We start from the raw sequence: 15,474 nt of genomic DNA on the forward strand, positions 1-15,474 counted from the left end.
CCTTTCACCCCCCAATTTCTCCTCATTTCCCCCCAAAAACCCTGCTCTAACCGTTACCCCCCCCCCCGGCTTTCGTCCGCAGGATCCCGGTGCCGGTCAGAGTAGGACCCTGTGGGCCGCTGCTTCTTTTGTAGGTTGTGCCAAAAACCCCCTTTTTTCCTCCCCAAAAAAGCAGTAATTTTTTTTTTCTTTTTTTTTTTGGGGGTGGGGGGGTTCGTTGGGTGGTTTTGGGGAGGGATCGGTGGGGGGGGCGGAAAACAGCGTTCTTAAGTTATAATCTTTAATTTATCGTGACAGGGAAATGCTACCACTGGGCTTCACACCCCCCCCACAAAAAAATAATTCACTTTTGGGGGGGGGGCTCACCCGAAAATCCTTAATTTTTTTTTTCCCCATTTTCAATGAATTTGCCCCGTTTTTGGCAGCGCGGAGGCTTTAGGAAGCGAAGGGAACTTGGTTTTACTGCAGCGAAAGGGAACGGGTAAGCGAAAAATAACCTTTCTGGTCTTAATTTACATTTCACAAACCTTCATTTGTAGCTAATTTTTAATTCCAAAAAAAAAACCCAACCCAAAAACCCCCCAAATCCCCCCCCTCCCCTTTTTTTTTATGCTTTCTCATCCCTCTCCCCGGTGCATGCGGCCGTTGTGCTGCGGGGGGGGGGGGGGGGGAGAGGGGGGGTGGTTAATACACCCAAATGCAAAGGGGTTTTGCTTAAAAACAAACCCATTTTTTTAAAAAAGAAAAAGACTAAATTGGATTTTAAAATGATGAAATTGTATTAAAATGATAAATTTTGAATTAATTCCCTCCCCCGAATTTAAGCCCGATGTGCGCGTGGGGAGAGCCTGTTTCTTCCCAGTGGTAGCATTTCCCCTTTTGGGGGGCTGGAGGGGGGGGCAAAATAGGCAGCCCCCCCCCTTCACCCAGAGTTTTGATGGGGGGCATGACCCCCTTCTCGCCGAAAATGGGGGTTCTGTCTCCAAAAAAAGGTGTTTTTCGGGGGGGGGGGGGAGAAATGAGCAAAAGTGGAGTAAAAGCGTGGTTTGGGGGGGGAAGCAGGCCTGTCTAGGCCTGGACCGAACTGGGGTTGGCCCCCCCCTCCCAGTTTAGGGGGTAGGATTTGGCCCCCCCACCCCACTGGGGAAGTGATTTACCCCCTTGGGGGGGGGCTAGGTGCTTTTTGGTGTCCCCCCCACCCCTTTTAACCCCCCCCTTCGGTGGTGTTTGAGCGGCTTCACCCCATTGTGGGGTGTTGGGGGGGGGGTGGCCGGTCGGTCAGTGTTTGCTTCTGTGTGACCCCCCCCAAAATGGGAGGAGTGACCCTAAAATGGGGGGTGAACCCCCAAATTCTTTGTGCCTCCCCTTCCCCTCATCCAGGCCAGGGCTGTGCCCCCCCTCCCCCTGTCACCTGGGTGGTGGCCTTGGGACACCATGGGGGGGACACCCCATGTGGCCCTCCCCCAACCCATGAGCCAGATCCTCTTTTGGGGGGTGTGTGTGTCAAAGGTTACAAAGGACTTTTGTGCTTAAGAACCTGTATTTGGGGTTAAAATAAGTTGCCCCCCCCCCCCCAATTGTGTTGTTTTTTAAGGGGGGGGGGGGGGAATATTTGGTGGGAGGTTGTGCTGGAATTAACTTGCTCTTGTGTCTTTTCAGAGGGGTGGCTGGTGCCTGGTTTGCTGACACCCCCCCCAAAAAAAATACCACTCCACCCCCCCCCAAAAGGGGGTGGGGGGGGCTCTGCTGCCTGTATCCTTTAATTAACCTTGAAGGGGGGGGGACTTAATGAAGTGCCAGCTCGTTAAGTCTTCACTGGGAGGAGAAAATGGGGGCTGGCTGCTGTCCCCCCCCCTCAAAATAGTGCTATTTTGGGGTGGTTTTCAGCCCCCCCCCCCCCAAAAAAAAAAAAGCAGCAGCTGCCACATTTCCGCCTTCATTAGCAAAGCTGGGGGTAATTAAGCCGGAGAAGCTTCTAATTAGTGGTAATTAAGAAGCTGGTTGACGTCAGGAGGATGAAATCCCAGCTTGACGGGTCAGGCCGGATCAGGGGCAGGGGCCTGATGGGCGTCGGGTTGTTAGTGGGGCGCTGGCCTTAATTATTAATCTGTTAATTAATAACCAGTGTTAATTTGTTAGTGGAATTAATTGCTTCTTGGATTTTGGGGGGGGGCGGGGGTGTGACACCCCCAAATCTTGCGCCCTCACTGCTGTCCCCTTGTGCCGCCGGCCTTTCGTTGGTCCCCTCGGCCTCTGTGTCTCGTTAAGCACCGATTCGTTAATTAGTTGGGGTAAAACTGGGTGAGGGGGGTGGGTGGTGATTAAAAATGGGGGTGCTGTGACCCCCCCCCAGGAACAGGACAAGGGTCCGGGGGGGTCTTTGTCCTCTGGTGTGACCTGAAACCGCCGTCCCCTGGGGTGGCAGCGGCGATTAAAAATACAAGCAGGACATTTGTCACCATGGTGTCACCTCAGCGGGGGGGGGGGGTGTTGGCATCTCCCTGGTGTCCCCTGGGGGGTCCTGCAGCCCCTCCCTCCTCCCCCCCCGGGTGTGACAGCAGCATTTTGGGGGCAATTTCCTCCTTTTGGGGATCAAAAATGTGTCCGGGGATGGGTTTGTCGTCACCCTCACAGGGGATGAAAACTGGGGAGGAGGGACAGGGCTGGGAGGGGGGACAGAGCTAAGGGGGGGGACATCGGGTTGTCACTGCTGTCCTAACCCCCCCCCCCTCTTTTTTTCTGCCCCCTCCTCCCCACCCAGGGTTTTTCTGCCATGGGCTCCGGCCCTATCGACCCCAAGGAGCTCCTCAAGGGCTTGGACTGTTTCCTGGGCCGCGATGGCGAGGTCAAGAGCACGGAAGGCATCACCAAAATCTTCAAGTGAGTCCCCAAAATGTCCCCTTATGTCTGTCCCCCCCCAGTGTCACCATGACCTGAGGTGGGGGTGGGTCCTGACACCTCATTTCTCGTTAATTAGCTTAATGAAGGACTCGCAGAAGATGGTGAGTCGCTGCATCTACCTGAACATCTTGCTGCAGACGCGGGCGCAGGAGATCCTGGCTAAGTAAGAACAACGAGGGGTGGAGGGGGGTCCAGGCTGGCAGGAATTAGGGGGGGGGCACCCCCTTTTTGCCTGATCTTGACGAATTTTCCTTCTTTTTCCCCCAGATTTATCCGCATCGGGGGTTACAAGCTGCTCAACACCTGGCTCACCAGTTCCAAAGCCACCAACAATGTCCCCTTCCTGCAGCAGATCCTCCTCACCCTCCAGCACCTGCCCCTCACCGTCGACCACCTCAAACAGGTCGGGGTGGCCCCCAGGTGTCGTCGTCCCACCCCCCCCCCCAGCTGGCTTTAGGGCCCTCTGGGGGACTTTTGTGTCCCTCCAAGGTGGCTTTTGTCTCCCTGGGTGATTTTTCTGTGTCCCCAGGGTGGCTCTTGTCTCCTTGGCATTGCTTTTGTCGCCCCCCCTTGGCTGGCTTTTGGGTCCCTCCTTGGTGGCTTGTGTCTCCCCTGGTGGATTTTGTGCCCCCCCCCGGTGGATTTTTGGGTCCCTCTCGGGTAGCTTTTGGGTCCCCAGGGTGGCTTTTGTCTTCTTGGTGTTGCTTCTGGGTCCCCTAAAGTGGCTTTTGTCTCCCTTGGGCAGCTTTAGGATCTCCTGAGTGTCTTTTGGGTTCCCCTTGGATGTTTTTTGGGTCCCTCCTGGGTGACTTGTATCTCCCCTGGTGGCTTTTGGGTCCCCCCCCAGGTCATTTTCGTGTCCCTTCCAGGTGGCTTTTGGGTCCCCAGGGTGCCTTTTGTCTCTGTGGCCTGGCTTTTGTGTCCCTTCTGGTTGGCTTTTGTCTCCCTTGGGTGGCTTTAGTTTCTTGCAGGTGACTTTTGGGTCCCTGCAGGGTGGCTTTTGTCCCTCCCATGTGGCTTTTGGGTCCCCAGGGTGGCTTTTGTCTCCTTGGCATTGCTTTTGTGCTCACCAGAGTGGCTTTAGTCTCTCCCAGGTGACTTTTGGGTCCGTCTTTGGTGGCTTTTGTGTCCCCCTGAGGTGTTTTTTAGGTCACGCCAGGGTGGCTTGTGTCCCTCTCGTATGGCTTTTGTGCCCCCCCTTGACTGGCTTTTGGGTCCCTCCCAGGTGGTTTGTGTCTCCCGTGGTGGCTTTTGTGTCCCTCTCAGGTGGCCTTTGGAGTCCACAGGGTGGGTTTTTTCTCCCTTGGGTGGCTTTAGGCTCTTCCACGTGGCTTTTGGGTCCCTCCTGGGTGGCTTTTGGGTTCCCCCAGGTGATTTTTATGTCTGCCCAAGGTGGCTTGTGTCCCTCCCAGGTGGCTTTTGGGTCCCCAGGGTGCCTTTTGTCTCCTTGGCATTGCTTTTGTTCCCCCTGACGTGGGTTTTCAGTCCCCTAAGGTGGCTTTTGTCTCCCTTGGGTGGCTTTAGTCTCTCCCAGGTGACTTTTAGGTCCCTCTCTGGTGGCTTGTGTCCTTCCAGGGTGGCTTTTGTCTCCTTGGCGTTCTTTTTGTGCCCCTCAAGGTGGCTTTTGGGTCCCTCCATGGTGGCTTGTGTCTCACATGGTGGCATTTGTGTCCTCCCAGCTGATTTTTGTGTCACTCCAGGTGGCTTGTGTCCCTCCCAAGTGGCTTTTGGGTCCCCAGGCTGCCTTTAGTCTCCTTGGTGTGGCTCTTGCGTCCCTTGAAGTGGCTTTTATCTCCCTTGGGTGGCCTTAGTCTCTCCCAGGTGATTTTTGTGTCCCTCCAAGGTGGCTTTTGGATCCCTTGTAGGTAGCTTTTGTCTCTTGGGTGACTTCTATGTCCCACCTTTTTGTCCTTTCCAGGTGGCTTTTGTCTCTCTGGGGTGGCTTTTGGGTCCCCTAAAGGTGACTTTTGTCTCTTGGGTGACTTTTATGTCCCTCAAGGTGGCTTTTGAGTCCCTCCTGGGTGGCTTGTGTCTCACCCTGTGCCTCTTGTGTTCCCCTAGGTGGCTTTTCTCCCCTCAGGGTGACATTTGTCCCCCCCAAGGTGGATTTTGTCCCCTTTAACTGTCTTTTGTCCCCCCGCACGCTCCCGCTCACCCCACATCTCCCTCTTTTCCAGAACAACACGGCCAAGCTGGTGAAGCAGCTCAGCAAATCGAGCGATGATGAAGGTGAGCACCCCCTAAACCCCCCCAGATCTCCCCCCAAAAACCCTCAGATCCCCCCCAAATGCCCCTTTTAACCCCTTCTCTCTCCGCAGAGCTGCGCCGTCTCGCCTCCATCCTCGTCAGTGACTGGATGGGGGTCATCCGCTCCCAGAGCAGCACCCAACCGACTGGTGAGCCCCCCACCCTGCGCCCCCTCTTTCCCCCTCCCCTCAATCCAACCCCAGCATCTCACCCTTTTCCCCATCTTTTCCCCCAGAACGGGATAAAAAGAAGCGAAAAGAGGAAAACAAAAGCAAAACCCCCGTCCAAGAGAAACCCCAAGAAGCCAAAAGCGAAGCTAAAACCGAGGAGGTGCCGGAGAAGAAGCGGGAAAAACCCAAATCCCTGCGGACCACTGCTCCCAGTCACGCCAAATTCCGCTCCACTGGTACGTGATGGCATGTTTTGGGGCTGGTTTGGGTTTTTTGGGGGGATTTGAGGGCTTTTGGTTACTCCTGGGGTGCTGTGAGGGGACATGCTAATGAGGTTTCCCCCCAAAACAGGGCTGGAAATGGAGACGCCTTCGTTAGCGCCCGTGAAGAAAATTAACTCTTCTTCGACCGCTGATAAATACAACCTGAAACCCATGCCCATAAAGAGGCAAAAGTGAGTCTGGGGCCGCTTTTGGGGGGATGGGGGCCGCTTTTGGGGTCTCGGGCACACTCTTGGGGGGCCTAGACCTGCTTTTGGGGGCCTGGGGGCTGCTTTTGGGGTTCTCTGACCCACGTTGGGGGGCTGGGACCACTTTTGGGGGGCTGGGACCTCCATATCTGGGGCTCAGGCTGCTTTTGAGGGTTCTGGGGCGGCTCTCGGGGTACTCAGAGCTGTTTTGGGGACCTCAGAGCGGCTTTTGAGGATCTTGGACCCACTTTTGGGGTTCTTTGAGCCTCTTTTGGGGGGGCTCAGGCTGCTTTTGAGGTCTCTTGGGGGTCTCAGACTGGCTTTCAGAGGTCTCAGCTGCTTTTTGAGGGTCTTGGACCCACTCTTGGGAGTCTCAGACCCGCTTTTGGGGGGTGTCAGACCCACTTTGGGGGATCTCGGGGGTCTGTGACCCACTTTTGGGGGGCTGGGGGTAGGTTTTGGGGAATCCCTGCGGGTGCCTGACCTGTGTCTCCCCCTTCCCCGCAGCGTCTCCTCTCTCCCCGGGGACGTTCCTGTGGCTGAGAAGAAATACAAACCCCTCAACACGGCCCCCAACGCCACCAAGGAGATCAAAGTCAAGATCATCCCCCCCCAGCGTGAGTGGGGACACTTGGGGACACCCGGCGGGGGGGGGGGAAAGGGGCTTGCAGGGCACCTGGGGACATTTGGGGGCACACAGGAGTGGTTTTAGGGGCCACCCGCGTCCTTTTTGGGGACAACTTGGGTTCTTCTTAGGGGGCCTTCTGGAAAGTCTTTGTGTGCCTTTTTGGGTGACACCTGGGTCCTTTTTGGGGACAGTTTGGGTGGTTTTGGGTGACACCCGGGTCCCTTTTTAGGGAACACTTTGGGTGGCTTTTAGGGACAATTTTTGAGGGACGATTTGGTTGGTTCCTCCTGGGGAAGAACTTAAGTGCCATTTTGGGGACAATTTTGGGGACTTCGGGTGCCTTTTGGGGGACAATTTGATGCTCTTTTGGGGCCACTTTGGGTGGCTTTGGGGGTCCTTTTGGCTGCCTTTTTGGAGACACTGCGGAATTTTGGGGGACAATTTGGGTGCCTTTTGGAGACAGTCCTTGGGGGACACTTGGAGTGCCTTTTTGGGGACAATTTGGGGGATTTTGGTTGACATCCGGATGCGTTTGTGGGGGGGACCCTTTGGATACCTTTTTGGGTGACACCTCCTTTTTGGGGACAATTTTTGGGGGTCCCTTTGGCTGCCTTTTTGTGGGAGAATTTCAGCACCTTCTTGGAGCCATTTGGCTGCCTTTTTGGGCCCAATTTGGGGGATTTTGGCTCATTCCCCCCTTCCTTCCCTCAGCCATGGAAGGCCTCGGTTTCCTTGACGCCCTCAACTCCGCTCCCATCCCCGGCATCAAGATCAAGAAGAAGAAGAAGGTTCTCTCCCCCACGGCTGCCAAGGTGAGGAGGTGGCTACCAACATCCCCTCCCTGGCTACCAGGGACCCCTCCTTGCCTAGAGAACCCCCCCAAAACCCCTCTTTTCCCCCCTCCCAGCCCAGTCCCTTCGAGGGAAAACCAGCTCCTGAAACCAGTTCGGTGAAACCGTCCTCCCCGGAGCCCAGCGCTGCCTCGGAGCCCATGGAGCCGGATCGTCCCGGGACCCCGGTCCCGGCCGTGGAGGTGCCGGAACCCATGGAAACATGTAAGTTGGGGTGACGGGGAAGGGAGAAATAGAGGTGTGGGGGGGGGTTAAATGGGTGCTGAGCCCCCCCTGATTCCTTTCACAGGTTCGTCAGAGGTGAGCGGTGACGCTAAAAGCGGTGAAAACGGGTCAGAAAGCGGCCAACTGACTAAAAAAGGGCGAAAAAAGAAAACGGTGAGTTGGCCGGAAGAGAACAAGCTCCGCGAATATTTTTACTTCGAACTGGATGAGACCGAGCGAGGTGAGTCCTGTCCCTTCCCCCCTCTCTGTCCCCCAGGGTGTCCCCAAGCTTTTAGGGGGTGACGCTGGTGTTCCCATCCCCTGTTTCTTGCAGTTAATGTCAATAAGATCAAGGATTTTGAGGAAGCGGCCAAGCGGGAGATGCTGAAGGATCGCCACGCTTTCGAGACGGCCCGACGCCTCAGCCATGATTCCATGGAGGAGAAAGTGCCCTGGATTTATCCCAAACTCCTGGATCTTCCCGCTCCCTTAGTGGTGCCGGGAAGCGGCAGCCGGGAACGCTTCACTCAGGCCGAGAGGGAGAAGGGGATCCTGCAGGAGATCTTTCTCTCCAAGGAAAGGTGAGTGGATCCCTTGGGATCTCCTCGCAGAACCGGGGATTCCCCCTTCTCCGTGCAATGGGGGGAATCCCCGTTTTTGGGGGGCTCAGACCCTGATCTTCGGAGTCTCTGACCAGGTTTTGGAGGTCTCTGACTTGCTTTTTGGGGGTCTTGGACCCAATTTTGGGGGGCTGAGGGCTGTTATGGGGGGTCTCGGAGCTGATTTTGAGGCTATTGGGGCAGCATTTGGGGGTCTCAGACCTGACCTTGGGGGTTTCTGACTTGCTTTTGGGGGTCTTGAACCCACTTTTGGGGGGGCTCAGAGCAGTTTTGGGGATCTCAGAGCTGCTTTTGCAGGTCTCTAATGCACTTTTGGGGGGCTCAGGGCTGCTTTTGGGGATCTCGGAGCTGCTTTTGAGGGTTTTGGACCCGCTTTTGGGGGGCTCAGGGCTGTTTTAAGGGCAGCTCAGAGCTGCTTTTGAGGGTCTCAGACACACTTTGGGGATCTTGGGGGTTTTGGGGCAGCTTTGGGGGGCTCTGGGGTGTCTTGAGGATTGTGGGGCGTCTCTGACCCACTTCTGGGGGGCTCAGGGCTGTTTTGAGGATCTCGGTGCTGCTTTTCATGGTCTCAGACCCACTTTTGGGGGTCTTGGGGCTGCTTGTGGGGGGTGCAGGGTGTCTCTGACCCACTTTTGGGGGGCTCAGGGCTGTCATGGGGGGGTCTCGGACACGCTTTTAGGGGGCCTAGGGCTGTTATGGGGGGTCTCACACCTGCTTTTGGTGGTATTGGGGCAGCTTTTGGGGGACTCAGACCTGCTCTTAGGGGGCTCAGGGCTGTTTTGGGGATCTCAGAGCTGTGTTTGAGGGTCTCTGACCCACTTTTGGGGGGCTCAGGGCTGTTATGGGGGGTCTCGGACCCGCTTTTGATGGGGCTAGGGCTGCTTTTGGGGGTCTTGGGGCAGCTTTTGGGGGGCTCAGACCTGATCGTGGGGTTTGGGGAGGGTCTCTGACCTGCTTTTGGGGGGCTCAGAGCTGTTTTGGGGGGCTTAGAGCTGCTTTTGAGGGTCTCTGACCCTCTTTTGGGGGATCTTGGACCCACTCTTGGGGGGCTCAGGACTGATTTGGGGGATCCTGGACCCATTTTGGAGGGTCTTGGAGCTGCCTGGATCCCCCTCCCCAGGATTAACGGGGTTGATCCTTCCCGGTGCAAGGAGCCGTGTCCTGGGGCCGGAGGGGAAGATGGAGCTGGGATCCTTCCGGAGCCCAGATCCCTCGGGATCTGAGCAGGGGATTCTCAGGGATTGGGCACCTGCAGAGGGATCCTTGTGCCCAGGGGCTGCGGGATCTGTCTGGGGTGCAGATCCCAGGGATGCCCTGGGATCCGGAGCCGGGTGGGCTCCAGGGTCCCTGCAGATCTGCCCCTGGAGCCTGGACAGGAGCCCCTGGGATCTCTGGGGATCCAGGTTTGGGGCGGGGCCCAGATCCCCTGAGATCCCTAAGGATCCTCAGCGGGAAGGGAGAGAGATTTTTTTGGAGCCCAGATCCTTTGGGATCTGTGAGGATCCCGAGCCTGGGGGGAGGTTTTCGGGTGCTGGATCCCTGAGGATCCTGAGCTGGGGGCCCAGATCCCCTGGGATTCCTGAGGATCTAGTGCCTGGAGGAGCCTTTTGGAGCCTACAGGGTCCCTGAGGATCCCAGGTCTTTGGGGACACAGGATCCCTGAGGATCCCAGGTCTTTGAGGGGGGATGACACAGTATCCCTGAGGATCCCAAGTCTCTGGGGGAATACAACACAGGATCCCCGAGGATCCCAGGTTTTGGGGGGGGACACACAGGATCCCTGAGGATCCCAGGTTTTGGGGGGGGACACACAGGATCCCTGAGGATCCCAGGTTTTGGGGGGGACACACAGGATCCCTGAGGATCCCAAGCCTCGGGGGGACACCCAGGACTTGAGAACCCAGAGTTTTGGGGTGGGGGGGTGGTCAGAGCTATTGGGGGGGTCCAGATCCCAGCAGATCCCCTGGGTGGGAGACGAGTGGATCCCAAGGGATCCTCTGACACCCCCCCCCCACTTTTCCCCCCCCTCCCTCAGTGTCCCCGACAGCCCTCACGAACCCGACCCGGAGTCCTACGAGCCGCTGCCGCCCAAACTCATCCCCCTGGACGAGGTAAGAGCCTCCGGCCCGCGCCGCGCCCCGCCGCCAGAGCCCCCCCCCAGCCCCATAGCGCAGCCCCCCCAGCCCCATAGCGCAGCCCCCACACCCTCCCCTCCCTTATTTTTCCCCCCCCCCTTCACCCCTCTATCTCTCCCCTCCCCAGGATTGCTCCGCCGAGGAGGTGGCCTATCCCGAAGGATTGGAAACCGGAGCCGCTTCGCCCTCGCCGGATCCCGGGGGGGCCAAACTGCCCCCGGTACTGGCCAACCTGATGGGGAGCGTGGGGGCCGGCAAAAGCCCCCAGGGGCCAGCGCCCGCCCCCCCCATCAACATGCAGGAGATCCTCACCTCCATCATGGTAACCAGTGCCCCCCCCCCAGTTTCCCTTCTCCTCTCCCAGTACAGAGCCCCCCCCCAGCCCTCTCCAAACCAGGGGGGGCCACAAAAAGGGGGGGGCGGCGGCGGCGCTGGGGGGGGTGGGTGGCGCTGGGGGGGTGTGGGTGGCGCTGGGGAGAGGGGGGGGGGTGGTGCTGGGAGGGGGGACACCCCTTTTTTTTTGTCCCCCTGCCCCCCCCCCTCACTCATTCTTTGTCTCCCCCCCAGGGTGGGCCCAGCACCCACAAAGCCGAGGAATTGATGAAACAACCGGATTATTCGGATAAAATTAAACATTTATTGGGAAATCTGCAGGCACAGCCGCCCGGGCCCAGCGGAGGTGAGAGGGGGGGGACACCAGGGGGGGACGGGGACACTGTCACTGGGAGGGGGGACAGTGTGGGGATGGGTGTCCTGGGGAGCTCTGGGAGGGGGGGGGAGCGCTGCTGGGAGCCCGGTTTGTGTCCCTGAGGGGACGCGGGGGTGATCGTGGTTTGGGGACACATTAGGGTCACGCTTGGGGACACTGTCCCCCCGCCCCACTGGGGACACGGGGCTGCCCTTGGCTTGGGGACATGATGGGGACACACTTGGGGACACTGTTCCGTGCCCCAGTGGGGATATCAGGCTGCCCTTGGCTTGGGGACACACTTGGGGACGCTGTCCCCCACCCCAGCAGGGACACAGGGCTTGGGGACAAGCTTGGGGACACTGTCTCCTGCCCCAGTGGGGACATTGGGGTGATCATGGCTTGGGGACAGAGTTGGGGACACTTTCTCTTGCCCCAGTGGGGCATAAGGCTTGGGGACAGTGTCCCTGAGGGGACATAGGGCTGTCCTTGGCTTGGGGACACGCTGGGGACACAGTTGGGGACATTGTGCCCTACCCTAGTGGGGACACAGGGCTTGGGGTCACACCTGGGGATACTGTCCCCTGCCCCAGTGGGGACATAAGGGTGATCATGGCTTGGGGACACTTTGGGGTCCCATTTGGGGACACTGTTCCCTGCCCCAGTGGGGACATCAGGCTGCCCTTGGCTTGGGGACATGATGGGGACAGAGCTGGGGACACTGTCCCCTGGCCCAGTGGGGACACAGGGCTTGGGGACACACTCAGGGACACTGTCCCCTGCCCCATTGAGTATGTGGGGGTGATCGTGGCTTGGGGACACGCTTGGGGACGCCGTCACCTGCCCCACCTGGGACATAGGGGTGATCATGGCTTTGGGGACACTTTGGGGTCCTACTTGGGGACACTGTCCCCTGCCCCAGTGGGGATGTGGGGGTGATCATGGCTTGGGGACATTGTCCCCTACCCCAGTGGGGACACAGGGCTTGGGGACATTTTTGGGGACACTGTCCCCTGCCCCGACAGGGAGTTAGGGGTGCTCTTGGCTTGGGGACACACTTGGGTGACACCACCCCTTGCCCCGGTGTGACATGGGTGTCCCCTCAGCTGGGGGACATGCCAGGGAGGGGATGTCCACCACCCTGGGGGTCCCCTTGATTTGGGGACACGCTGTGGTGTCTGGGGTGACACTTGGGGGTGTCCCCTCTGCCTGGGGACCTGAGGTGACACTGGGGTCCTCTGGGCGTCGCCAAGGACCTGTCCCCATCACTGAGGGGACACAGGGGATCTTTGGGGGGGGGTCCCTGTGGGTTGGGGACATGTGACATGGGTTGGGGCGCTGCCAGCGATGTCCCTCCTGTGCTGGGGGGTGACACGGGAGGGGGGACATCGGTGTCCCCTCGACTTGAGGATGTGCTTTCAGCGCTGCTGGGGACCTGTCCCCTCCCCTGGGGTGACTCGGGTGTCCCCTGGGTTTGGGGACACAGTGGGGGGGGACATTGGGGTCCCCTCAGCCTGGGGACATGGCCTGGGTGGCAACAGGGACACTGTGTCCCCCTCTGGGGTGACACTGGGGGGGGGGAGGTTGGGGGGGGGTCCCTTGGGTTTGGGGATAAGATTTGGGGCCCTTGTGTCCCCCTCTGGGGTGACACGGGGGGTCCCCTTGGTTTGGGGACGCTTTCTGTGTCCCCTGGGGACCTTGTGTCCTGGGCGGAAGGATTGGGGGGTCCCTTGGTTTGGGGACAAGATCTGGGGACAGCTGGGGGACTCTGGGGTGACATGGCGGGGGGGGATTGGGGTCCCCTTAATTTGGGGACAAGCTCTGAGCACCTCTGGGGACCCCGTGTCCCCCTCTGGGGTGACACTGGGTGGGGGGAGGAGGTTTTAGGGTCCCCTTGGTTTGGGGACACTTTCTGGGTGCCCCTGGGGACCTCATGTCCTCTGGGGTGACACTTGGGGGGGGGTATTGGGGGGTCCCCTTGGTTTGGGGACAGTTGGGGGGACAGTGTCCCTTCTGGGGTGACACTGGGGGTGTCATTGGGGGTCCCCTTATTTTGAGGACAGTTGGGGGGACCCCAACGGTTTGTCCCCCCCAACTTTGGGGACAGTTGGGGGGACAGTGTCCCCTCTGGGGTGACACTGGTTAAGGGGGGGTCCTCTTAACATGGGGGGGGTCACCCCAGCCTGGGTGTCCCTTTGGACTGGGGCCTTGAGGGGGGGGGGGGGGGAGATGCCACCAACCCCTGTCCCCTACTTGGGGGGGGGAGGGGCCAGGCTGGCTTTGGGGGGGCCCTGGGGGGGGTGTCCCACCCCTTTCTAACCCCCTACCCCCCCCCTTTGTCCCTCTTGTCCCCTCAGTGCCCCACGGTTTGCTGGGCCCCGGCCCCATGGCCAACGGCTTCCCGCCCGGCCCCAAGGCCATGCAGCACTTCCCCCCGGGGGGGCCCATGCCGGGTAAGTGACACCAGAGGGGACACCACGGGGACACACACACCCCCCCCCCGTCCCCTCCCCCCGTTGGGGCTGCGCTGGACGTGGGGACAGCTCAGGGGGGACAGTTGGGGACACTGTCTAGTTCCCAGGAGGGGGATGTGGTGGGGGGGTGCTCTTGGCTTGGGGACATTTCTGGGGACACCGTCCCCTCCCTGCCCTTGGCTTGGGGACGTTTTGGGGACGCTGTTACGGTGCCCTGACGGGGATGTGGGGCTGTCCTTGGCTTGGGGACACCCTCAGGGACATTCTTGGGGTCACCGTCCCCTGCCCCAGGGTGGACATGGGGGTGGCCTTGGCTTGGGGACACCCCTGGGGACAAACACAGGGCTTGGGGACACTGTCCCAGCAGGGACATGGGGGGGTGGCCTTGGCTTGGGGACACCCTCGGGGACATTCTTGGGGATACTGTCCCCCACCCCAGGGGTGGACACGGGGGTGGCCTTGCCATGGGGACAGTTGGGGACACAGATGGGGACACTGTCCCCTGCCCCAGTGGGGACATGGGGGTGGCCTCGGCTTGGGGACACGATGGGGCTGGTGTCCCCCCGCCCCAGGGTGGACGTGGGGTTGTCCCCGTCTTGGGGACACCGTCCCAGCAGGGACACGGGGGGGTGTCCTTGGCTTGGGGACCCCCTCGGGGACGTTCTTGGGGATACTGTCCCCCACCCCAGGGGTGGACATGGGGACACGATGGGGACATGTTTGGGGACACTTTCCTCTGCTCCAGTGGGGACATGGGGGTGGCCTTGGTTTGGGGACAGTTGGGGACACAGATGGGGACACTGTCCCCCACCCCAGGGGTGGACATGGGGGTGGCCTTGCCATGGGGACACGTTTGGGGACACTGTCCCCCACCCCAGGGTGGACGTGGGGGTGGCCTTGGTTTGGGGACAACTCCGCTGGGGACTTGGGGACACCCCTGGGGGCACCGTCCCCCCTCCCAGTTGAGGACACGGGGCTGCCTTTGGCTTGGGGACACCCCCAGTGTCACCCCCCCGTCACCCCTCTCTCTCTCTTCCCCCCGCAGGTCCCCACGGCGGCGGCGGCGGCGGCGGGGGGGGCCCCGGTCTGCCCCCCCCAGGCCCGGGGCTCCCCGGTGGCCCCCGACTCTTGGGGCCGCCCCCCCCTCAACGCGGCGGCGACTTTTGGGACGGCCCGGACGGCGGCGGGGGGGGGACGCTGCGCGGTGGCCCCCACGGTGGCGGCGGCGGTGGCATGCGCGGGGGGGGCCCCTTTCACCGCCCCCGCGGCCGCTCGGGGGCCGAACCCCCCTATCGGTGCCGCGGAGGAGGAGGAGGAGGAGGTGGTGGAGGAGGGGGGGGGGCGCAACGGGGGCCCCCCCAATGGCGGCGGCGCGAGGGGGGGGCCCCCCGGTAGCCACGGCGACCACGGCAGAGGCCACCCCGGCGATCACCCCCGTGGCCACGGAGGAGGTAAATGCGGGGGGGGCCCGGCCCCTCCCTCGCGAGGAGGAGGAGGAGGAGGAGGGGGGGGGAGCGGGGGGGGCTGCGGGGCGTGGCTGTGGGCGGGGCCAGGCCCCGGCTGGGAGGGGCCTGTGGGTGCCCCCTCCCCCCCCGCCCCCTCCGCCCCCCCCGCCCCCTCCCTTCCTGCCCCGCTGGAGGGGGGGGGGGGGAGCCGCCCCCTCCCCATCACCCCCACCCCCTCCAGCCCCTCGAGCCCCCCGGGCCCTGGGGGCGGGGCCCCGACTGGCGCCGCCCCCCCATGGGGCTGTAGAGGTGGGGGGGGGACGACACACACGCGCCCCCCCCTCCTGTGCCCCACGGCCGCAGGGCATGATGGGAGAGTGGGGGGGACACACCCCACCACCACCCCCCCCACGGCTGCGGGGCAGCTGTGGGGCCGCAGGGCATGCTGGGAGTTGTAGTCCTGCCCTAGGATCGGCAGCAGGGCATGCTGGGAGTTGTAGTCCTGCCCTAGGATTGGCAGCAGGGCATGCTGGGAGTTGTAGTCCGGCCTAGGAGGGGCTGCAGGGCATGCTGGGAGATGGGGGCCAGGTGTGGGGGGGCAGCCGCAAGGCATGCTGGGAGTTGTGGTCCAGGGCAGGCAGC

At 60.9% G+C, this 15,474-nt stretch overlaps 1 protein-coding gene across 1 annotated transcript; it reads left to right on the top strand.

Moving 5' to 3' along the window:
* Positions 1 to 425: 425 nt before the first annotated feature.
* Positions 426 to 14,838, top strand: PPP1R10 (protein phosphatase 1 regulatory subunit 10; the record flags this gene model as incomplete). Its single annotated transcript, XM_074167018.1, is given in 19 exon segments — positions 426 to 481; positions 2,762 to 2,880; positions 2,978 to 3,064; positions 3,169 to 3,304; positions 5,079 to 5,130; positions 5,220 to 5,297; positions 5,384 to 5,554; positions 5,670 to 5,772; positions 6,295 to 6,404; positions 7,127 to 7,227; positions 7,323 to 7,470; positions 7,556 to 7,711; positions 7,805 to 8,051; positions 10,126 to 10,201; positions 10,353 to 10,547; positions 10,793 to 10,904; positions 13,271 to 13,366; positions 14,433 to 14,692; positions 14,694 to 14,838. Coding segments are annotated over 18 exon segments (2,380 nt in total), but the record flags the coding sequence as incomplete, so codon positions are not given.
* Positions 14,839 to 15,474: the final 636 nt, after the last annotated feature.

This window comes from Numenius arquata, unplaced genomic scaffold, assembly GCF_964106895.1.
Source record: "Numenius arquata unplaced genomic scaffold, bNumArq3.hap1.1 HAP1_SCAFFOLD_1562, whole genome shotgun sequence".
Taxonomy (NCBI): Eukaryota; Metazoa; Chordata; class Aves; order Charadriiformes; family Scolopacidae; genus Numenius; species Numenius arquata.